The following is a 9,539-nucleotide window of genomic DNA, read 5'->3' on the forward strand; positions in this document are numbered from 1 at the left end:
CTATTGGTATGTACACTTAAAGTGTGATATGATTGTAATGGGCAATATATAAAAATAACTTTACAAAAAAGTTTCGATAACTTTCAAATCCTAGCTCAGTAGATTTTTCCTGGTTTTCACCTATCGGTTCCCATGACCTGTGCTTTGGAGTTAGTTAGTTTAGAACACACCTTTGAGGCTCCTAAGAGGCGGTTGTTAAGGGGCAGGTAGCAGGTAGGGTCACAGCGCCCACAGCCAGAGCTCTTTGGCTGCGGTACTTGGACCCACTGTGGTTTGCCAAGAGCCATTTCAGTGGAATGAGCCTGGTAATTCAACTCTCCTATTCTAGGAGCCAAGATTAAACAGTTAACACTTTTTCAGCTTTGCTTACAACTTGTTCAGAGATTCCGGACTATGCTGCCAATAGCATTGTAGAAAAAAAATCTTACTTTTCATCCTGTTAATTGGGGAGAAACAACATTTGGGAGGAAAATATCTTGTCTTCCACATACTCTATGCCATCTCCAGACTGCCTACATGCTCTGATAGGGAGATAACCATTTCCAAACTTCATGGTTTAGTTTAACCTCTTGCCCATCCAGAGTCCCAAGCATTAATATAAAAAAGCACCAGACATCTTCACAGTTCCCAACTCCCATGAACCATAGTGTTTGGAAGGATCATCCTTTTAGGAATCCTTGCCTAATATGTTGGTAAATGAAAGAGTCAGAAAAGGGAAACAACACTTTATGCTGAGTGGGAAGACTCTTCTGTTGGCTGACCCGATAAATCCAGTCTCCACAGAATATTGAAGCTGGAAGGAGACCTTTGAGGTGGCTGAGTACTCTCATTTTACGGAAGTGGAAACTGAGTCAGAGCTTTTAACCCGCCTGAGTTAATGAGAGACGTGAGTCTCCTAACCCAGATCTCCTGAATCCTGAGGACCAGTGTGCTTTGCGTCACTCCAAGGTCAGCTTTCTGGTAGATTTATTAGACCAGTAATCACCTTTTCCAACATCAGTTACTTGGCTTGTTGACCTAAGAACACTATAACAAGTATTAGCATTTAGGAGAACTAGTTTCTTACTTTAGTATTTTTATGTTTGGAATCAAATGCTTCTGGAGAATGGGCTGCAAGCTACTTCTAAAGTTGTCCTAACAGCACCTGGTACACACACAGCAGTAGGGATGTGAAATTTCTTTTGCAAAAAGAGAAGTTGAGGCTAAAATGGATCTCTAAAATGGGACTACCTGACCAGCTAGCTGGGTCTGTTGAAAAAGAATAGACTGGCTCTGATCCTGTGACCAAGTCTATACACATACCCCATGTCTTACTTTTTCTCCACACTTCCTTCCTAAACATTCTGTGGAAGCCACCCTTCAACTTTCTTCCCCTGGTAAAGTTACTGCTTCTGTAACTTTGGCAAAACATGAGCTCAGAGATGCAAATTTCAGTTGCTCCTGTGTATTTCTCCTGTTTACCTGGAAGCCTTCCTCCTGTGCTTGAAAGTGAACAGAAAACCCATGTGACTGTACAGAAGCATGCCTTGTTTTTAGACAGTTCGAAGAATGGCTAGAGAATCTAACTAGGCAATTAGCAATTTTCTCATTTGCCTAATTTAAAAGGTTTTTTATAATTGTGTTGCTAACATTAAACTGGTAATGAGGCTCTTAGTGGAATTTTTTTTTAATCCCAATAATTTTTCTTCCTTGTGCCTCAAAAAACGGTCACATGTATTTCTGTAAACAGTAATTAGTCGTGCCTCCTCTAGACAGCTCCAAGAGACAGCTTCAGGTGCTTAATTTATAACCCATGCATTGGTGGCTTGCTGATGGCAGGCTCATTTTGTTCAAAGGGTTTCAGAAATGTTTGAATTAGTTGCTAGCACTGAGAAGCTGGCAGACGTTTTAGAGAAGTTCGAATTCCTGGTTCCTTTTGGAACGTCTTTGAAGGTCTAGCATGTACACTGCTCTCTGTCCACAGCAGCAGTCGAGTGCGCCTTAGGAGAGAGCAGGTCAGTCAACCAAAGCCTGCCCACACCGTGTTGACAATCCTGTGCACTACGCACCCTCGGGCACTCCCCAAACACCTCCACACCCGTACTTGCCCAGCCTGTCACCCAAGGACCTTGTGGGGCAGGGCAATATGCCACACAGGGAAATCTAGCAGTCTTCAGTGCCCATTCCAATTTTACTACCCTTTTAGGATGGCCCGTACTTTGTATCTAAAGTGAGAGGGGTTAGACAGCAAATCTCTCCTTGCACTTCTGGTACTTTTTATTTAACTCAGGAACTGGAAAGCAGAGTGCCAAGAGGAGCAAGTGCATACACAAGGTGAATCGTTCTCTTTTACTGAGTGCTGAAAGGAGTTCCCATTGACATTTTATCAGCATCCCTACGCGGGCTGTAAGCAAAATGTTCTCCAGTTTGGTCTGAAGTGAGGAAAATGCAATCATTAGGGTTCTGCTTCACCCAGGTAGAGATTAGAAGCAGTGTTTTAATATTTGATACTTAGCTTGGGACCAAATTTTAGAGTTTAGTGACTGACTAGACACTTTGTTAACTAAATCTATATGAACACTTTATAGCAACTGTAGGCCTAGTTTTCTGGCCTAATTCTTTACAGAACTGCAAGGTAGCTGCTTCCCTTTCTTCCTTTGTAGAGTCTTCTTTGTTATTGCTATTAACCAAGATTTAAAATCTTTAAAGATTACATTATTATTATGAATAAATATTTCTGCATTCCCTTAAAACCTTTGGCAATCTATATGACCCTTATATAAGGAAATGAAAAGACGAATAGAGTGATTATTGCCAGAAGCAAAAGCAACTATGACTTGAAAACTACAGAGGACAGTGACCTCAGCTTATACTTGACTTTCTCCAGGTGAAGTAAGGCTGAATATTACCCGTTTACTATTTGTTATCCATCCTTTCCAAGCAACAGTCTTTTCTAAAAGGATGCCCACTGTTCGCAGCATAGGTTCTGAAAAGGTCTTCAAAAATCAGGAAGTCTGCTCCTGTGTCACGTGAGATTGTGAGGGAAGAAGCACTCTCATACGTTGTAAATGTAGAACAGGAGATGGCCTTGTGGAGGAACACTGGTGATAACCCTCAACATTTTAAATGCATAACCCTGGTCCGAGGAACGGTGCTGCTCAGAATTTATGTGCATATGTGCCAGTGCAGGATAAAGTGTCTATAAGGAAATTCAAGCCCATCACTAAAGGACTGGTGACATAAATTATGGTATATCCAAAAGCAGACTATTATGCAGTCATTACGAGAACAGAATGAGGCAGACCTATCTGCACTAATGTGGAATGTCCACATGTAAAGAGAAAAAAGCAAGTCTAAGCCGGTCTAGTGTGCTGCCATTTTTAAAAGATACATTAATGTGAATATGGTTTGAACATCTGAAGGATACACTAGGAATGGATAACAGTGGTTACTTCTAGGGAGGGGAACTGAGGGGTGGAGAGTGGAAAGGAGATTCTTCACTGTTTTTGTTGTTGTTTTTTAACCACGTGTATGCATTATTTTTTCACTGCTATGTTTTTAAAATGAACCAGACAAGGGAAATGGTTGATACAGTTATTGAGGAAAGAGCTCTCCCCTCACTGGTGTGTTTCTGAAGGGCTTCTGTCTAGCCCAGATACCAAACCTTGCCCTATCCAGGGGTTGGGTATAGTGGATGCTGTCGAGCACTGGTTTTCCTGTTGGATTCAGGTCTGCCCTCCCAAGGCCTAACAGCTTTTCCCCATACATGTAAATACGGACAGCTTTGCTTCTGTGCCTCAACTTCTATCTTGCGCCGACTGGTAGGGCAAGTGGACACGCAGGAGTCAAATGTTGGTCTGTTAATGGTAGGAGAACGGCAAGGTAAATCAAAGGAACAAAGTGGATCCAGTGATCTGGATATGTTTGCAGAGATCTGTGTTCAGAAAGGTAGTTTGTTATTTATTAAGCATTTATTAAATACCTTCCTAAAGTTCTGAGATACCACTGGGACATTGAGTTAGGACTGAAACATATGTGCAAGAATGGCCCATATCAAAATATTAGCTCATCAGTTCAAATCCAATGTAATTCTCCCTTGAAATAGAACCACATATTAACTTGAAGTAACCAGTAACACAGCATCCTCTAAAGATTTTAAAAGAAAAACAACCAGAAGGCCCGGTTTTCAAAACTGCTGCTAAAGGCCAACAAATTAGCTGGAAAGGAGGGATGAAAAGGAATAAATCTACAAAGTACTCTGCCACAGAAAGCAGATCCTTGTAGTTTTTTTGGTCTCTTTCCATGAAATAATCACTACCTTGCTGAAAATGGGAAAGGCAACCCCTGCCCATCCCAAAGGGGAAAAAAAGTATTTGCCCAAACAGCTTCTACTTGTTTTTACCATATATTCCAGGTGTACGTGTATGTGTAGGGGTTTTTGTTTGTTTGTTTGTTTTTACATTTATACAGTTTACATTGCTTGACCCATAAATAACACTTGTAAGATTAATAGGGCCATAGTTTTAAAGAGTATTTACATAGCCCCACCATGCATACAGAGCCTTTTTAATATTGAAAAAAAAAAAAAAAAAAGGGAACTTTCCATCACTAGGCAATATAAATTTGACCATCTAAACTTATAAACCCTGACTAAAATACAAGCAATCATTTCATCCATAAATGCTGTTTCTGGTTCCCTTTTCCATCACAGGCAATATAAATTTGACCATCTAAACTTATAAACCCTGACTAAAATACAAGCAATCATTTCATCCATAAATGCTGTTTCTGGTTCCCTAACAACTAGCACTGCAGTGTAACAAACATCTTACATTTCAGGGATATAAAAATATCAGCTTTAAAATCTGAACTGTACAGTATATACATTAATATTTGCACCGTTAAATTAGGAATACACTTAAGTCTATGAAATACTACATTATAAATAGCAATGTTCTTTTCGATCTCTAGTTGGAGCTAATACAGTATAACGTTTACCTGGCTAATGAGAGTTGGAAGGGGACGACGTGGCCTCGCATGACGGGACGCACAGTGTTGGCTGGGTCACATGACTACGTGCATGCCACACAACAGGACAGACTGTCAGGACCTGGGCCAACCTGGCGCAGATAAAGGACAAACACTAGTGCTTTACAAAGGTGGCTCAAGTTCTCCATTGTCTAAAATCAACACCCCCACCCAGTCACCTCTCAACAGGTTCTTGAGGATCTCTTGAGGGTTGGAGATCAAAGCAGCTGTATCAAACTGTGATGCACCCGACAGGCACGAGCAGTCACGTCCACCTGGCACCATCCAAGGAGGGTAAATGGAGAAATCACACCTTCCAAAGGTTAATCTGACACTGTAAACAGCAGTCGGGGTCTCCTTTACATGGGCAAAGCACTTGAATCTATTTTAGCAACTTTCCTATGGAAGAAAAAAGATTCGATGTAAGACGGTTAATGGCTAAGCTTACCATCTCCACAGCTACTCGGTTAAGAAATGATACAGTTTTTGCCCTTGTGTCCCTTTTTCTTCTTGGATTTAGTTGTCCTCTGGCCAAACTGAGGAGTGGGGAGTGCGGAAGCTGGACTAGAAAGGTCGTCTGTATAGTATGCACATCTCTGCGGCCGGGGCTGAGGAATTGGTTGTCCAAGAAAGTATCCTTCTTCTTCTGAGTCGGAGGAGGAGGAGGTGGTGGAGGAGCACCAAGAGCCGTCGTCCTCCCCATGGAGCCCCAGGAATCGAGGCCCCCCCGGGCTCCGCAGGGTGTAGCTGGAAGCGGCACGGGCGTACTGCCCGTAGAGCTCAGCGTTCCGCACGTAGGCCTGGATCTCCCGCGCACTCTTACTCTGGATAAATTTCTCATAGTTATCAGGGGCGTAAAGCCGCAGCCTGTCCTTGGGAGAGCATTTTCTTTCTGTGACAAGGTTCAGAGCATTGTCTGAGCGGGACTTCCTACTTCTTCTGCGGCGATGGTGATGAGACCGGGGTCCCCTTTCTTCAAAATGGTACACCCGTCTCCGAGTTCTCTCACTCATCGGCGGCTGCCGGATTTCGATGTTCTCATAGCTTCCGTTGTCAATGACATCATCTGAAAACTTGACCTGCTGTGGCCTGGACTGAGACTTGGACCTTCGGAGCACTGGCAGGTGGACTGGTTTCTCCTCAGGCAGGATTTTTTCTGGACACAACTCTGAACTGAGACTCTTCAAGGACTCTGTGCTCCTGTGCAGCATGGAAGAGTTCAAAGTCCCCATATTGCTCATTTTCTCACAATCTTCTGCCTCTATTTCCTCGAAGTTCTGCAGAGAATATAACGATGGCCTTGGCTTGCTTTCTCCATCCACCGAAGCCCCTACAAGAAAAGACAAGACGTGATTCTCAGTAATCCTGATACTCTGACAGTTCTTACCAACAAGCTTCTGAAAGGAAGCATTTCAAAGTGAAGTCTCTCAAACCTCAGTATCTGATTAACGATCACTAGGCAAAACCAACATACTATAATATACACTTAATTGACAAGAGGTATGAATTTTGTTATTGAAACAAAGGGCCCACCATCTCCTACGATCCCAGCCGTTTTGGAGCCAAACCTGAGTTACAGCCCATGGGATGAGCACCAACTTGAAAAGCTCTTCATAAGAGTCCTGTCATTAGCTTATTGATACAACACATAGAAGCTTCTGTCTCTCAACCCATTAAAGCCAGATTGCTTCATCTGAACGTCTCTCAAAGCAGTCCTTCCCTTTGCTCTCACACGGCTACCATTATGGTCCTCTTCCTATAGCCAGACTAGTCTTATACCTGGTTGCGCAGCCCAAGGGCCACGTCCAGCCCACAGCCTATTTGTGGATAGAGTTTCACTGGGACACAGCTACACCTATTTGCTCCCATGCTATCTATGGTTTCTTCCACAATGACAGAGTTAAGTAGTTGCAACAAAGACTGTAAAGTCCCAAAAGTACTCTCTAGCCCTTTACGGAAGAAGTCTGCCAAACCCCTGACCCAGACCTTCATCCAGTCTTCTGCCCCTTCAACCCATAAACTAATAACGCCACTTCCCTATTAATCTCATTTTAAAACTTTTCTCAAAACCAATATTGCACTCCTTGTTATAACAGGGATCAGGCAAGTTAAGAGAAATGGATGTAACCCAGATAGCTGCAAGGAACAACAGGAAGTGGTGTGAACTGTGGTGTCAACTGGAGGCTACACAGCTTCCTACTTTCTAAAGAAAGCCTGTTTTTCAGCCCATCGTTGTCAAGAAACGTCAGCACCAGCACAACGTATACCAAATGTTGTCTGTTTTTGATATTAAATGTTAAAACACCTGTCATAGGGCCTAGCGAACAGGAGGTGCTTAATATTTAGTCTTACCCACCATTCCTCAGGTCCCCTTTATTGTAGGCCTTAACATTGACAAGCCCGACCAAAGCCAGGAGGGTAGCCGTCTTATCCCTCCTTGCCTGGTACCTGGCACAGGGTCCCTCCTGGCGGCGGGCAGCTGCTCAAGCCTTTCCTGCCTATGTTACAATGTAACATAACCTTTATGAAAGGACTGAATGTCGTTCCTTGGACTATAAAACTAGCCAAGTGACAGCAGTATTTCTGTATCCAAAAACTTACTGCAAATATGAGATTCAGGAGGGCTGGGTTCCAGGTTCAATCTTGTCTTTAAACACCTATGTAAAGTTGGCATTTAGCCTCTCGGCACCGCTTGCGGTATCTTAGTTTTCCGACCAAGGATTGAACCCTGGCAGTGAAAGCACCGAGTCCTAACCACTGGACCACCGGGGAATTCCCTAGCCTCTTGGAAATTCAAGTTTCGTCATTTGTAAAATGCAATAATATCCACTCTATCAGGTCATTTTAAGGAAGAAACGTAGATAACTGACATGAATGTGTTTTGAAAACATTAAAGTGAAATTATTTTATAATCTGGGTAAAACAAAACTTAGATATTTTTGAGCTGTCGCCACAGGGCAATTTAGGAAAATACAAAAAATGTTCTGTGCTTATAGAGTACACATGTTGATTTTAATATCTTGAAATTCATAGCATGATCCAAAGAGTCCAATATCTTTCTTCAGATACAGATGCAGACTCCATGATCCCAAAAAATTCATTTCTCCTCTTCAAAGCAGGGATAATAAGACCTATCCCCAAAGACTGTATTGAAAATATATTTTATATGTATGCACACATGTACACACGTGTTTGTTTTGCTACAGGAAGGAGTTTGAAACTCCTTCCTCTCCTTGGTCTACAGTTGTAAATAACATAGCCCCCGCTGGTGCTGCCCTGTAATTTGTGGAGTGAACTTTTTAGTGGCTCCTTTTTCAAATACCCCATAGTCCCTAGATTATGTACCTGTGATATTAGACAAAGCCAAAGAATCCATAGAATCCCGAACACTCTGCTCTGGTTTCAAGTCTGACAAACACTCCAGGGAATCTTCATACCACTGTGTTTGATCATGATTATATCCCGAAGCCCCATGGTCCAGATCCAATTCCTGGAGCCTTCGACTGCTCGCAGGGCCCGGGTGGCTGCCATAAGCAGAATCGCCCAGTCCATCTTGTGACTGTGCCCAATACATATCAGATTGGTATTTTTTACTTGCAAGGCTCTGGTTATTTTGCTTTAACTCGGTCTTATTTTTAACCATGTTATCAGATATCCAGTGCTCACTGGCTCGAATGTCCATCTCATTGGGCTGCTGCTGAAAGAGGCTTTTATCACCAAACTTGAGGAGCAGCTGCGTCATATAATCTTCATGCTCAGCCCATTCTTCAGGGTCTTCTGGGGTTTCGTGCTCTACTCTGCCTTTCCAAAATTCTTCATTGACGAAACTTGCTCCTTGCCTGGAAAGACTCAGATCATCCAGTTTCCGAGAAAGGGTGTCGTCGGCATTGCCTGAAAGGCCAGGGAACTTGTAGTTCAGAGCAGGGGACAAGAGGAGAGACTGTCGACACTGATCTGCTGACCGGCTGCTTTTGCCCATCCGGACACTTCTTCTGGAGTCTCTTGATCGAGCCGACTGGAATGCAGAGTCCGAAGAATCTGAGGCATGGACGTCTTCACCGAGGCTGCATGTCTTTGAGCAATAAATCTGACCTTGTTTGGGAAGGAAGGGGCATCCCAACAGAGAGGTTTTGCACTGGGCGCAGGAAAAGCAGGCCTCTGTAGCGTGCCAGTGCCGCCCGTCGTAGGTCATCTGCGCATGGTCCACACCTGTTTCAAAAAAGGATCCAGTAACAGGTCATAGTTCCATCTTGAAACAAAGGCAGAAGAAACAGAAAAGACAGACTGTGGGCATGAGGGAACGCTTGGGGGTAATGGGACTGTTCCAGATCTTGATAGGGCTGTGAGTTACACAGGGGCAATTAATTCTCATTATTTGCAGATTCCATATTTACAAACTTGCCTACGTGCTAAATATTTTGTAGTTCAAAAATCAATACTCGCAGAGCTTTCAAGGTCATTTGTGGACATGTGCAAGGTGGCAAAAAAATCTGAGTCAAGTGATGTGTGTGTGTGTGTGTGTGTGTGTGTGT

General features: G+C 43.1%; 1 protein-coding gene across 1 annotated transcript in view; it reads right to left on the reverse strand.

Annotated features, from left to right (window-relative positions):
• Positions 1-4,947: 4,947 nt before the first annotated feature.
• PRICKLE1 (prickle planar cell polarity protein 1) overlaps positions 4,948-9,539 on the reverse strand; it is a 20,547-nt gene continuing 15,955 nt past the window's right edge. Inside the window, exons 7-8 of the mRNA XM_007454872.1 lie at positions 8,353-9,216; positions 4,948-6,337 (exon numbers count right to left, since the gene is read on the reverse strand). Coding sequence (XP_007454934.1) covers positions 5,475-6,337; positions 8,353-9,216 — 1,727 coding nt within the window. The 3' untranslated portion in view covers positions 4,948-5,474. The remainder of the gene's footprint in view (positions 6,338-8,352; positions 9,217-9,539) is intronic.

This window comes from Lipotes vexillifer, unplaced genomic scaffold, assembly GCF_000442215.2.
Source record: "Lipotes vexillifer unplaced genomic scaffold, Lipotes_vexillifer_v1.1 scaffold707, whole genome shotgun sequence".
Classification (NCBI taxonomy): Eukaryota; Metazoa; Chordata; class Mammalia; order Artiodactyla; family Lipotidae; genus Lipotes; species Lipotes vexillifer.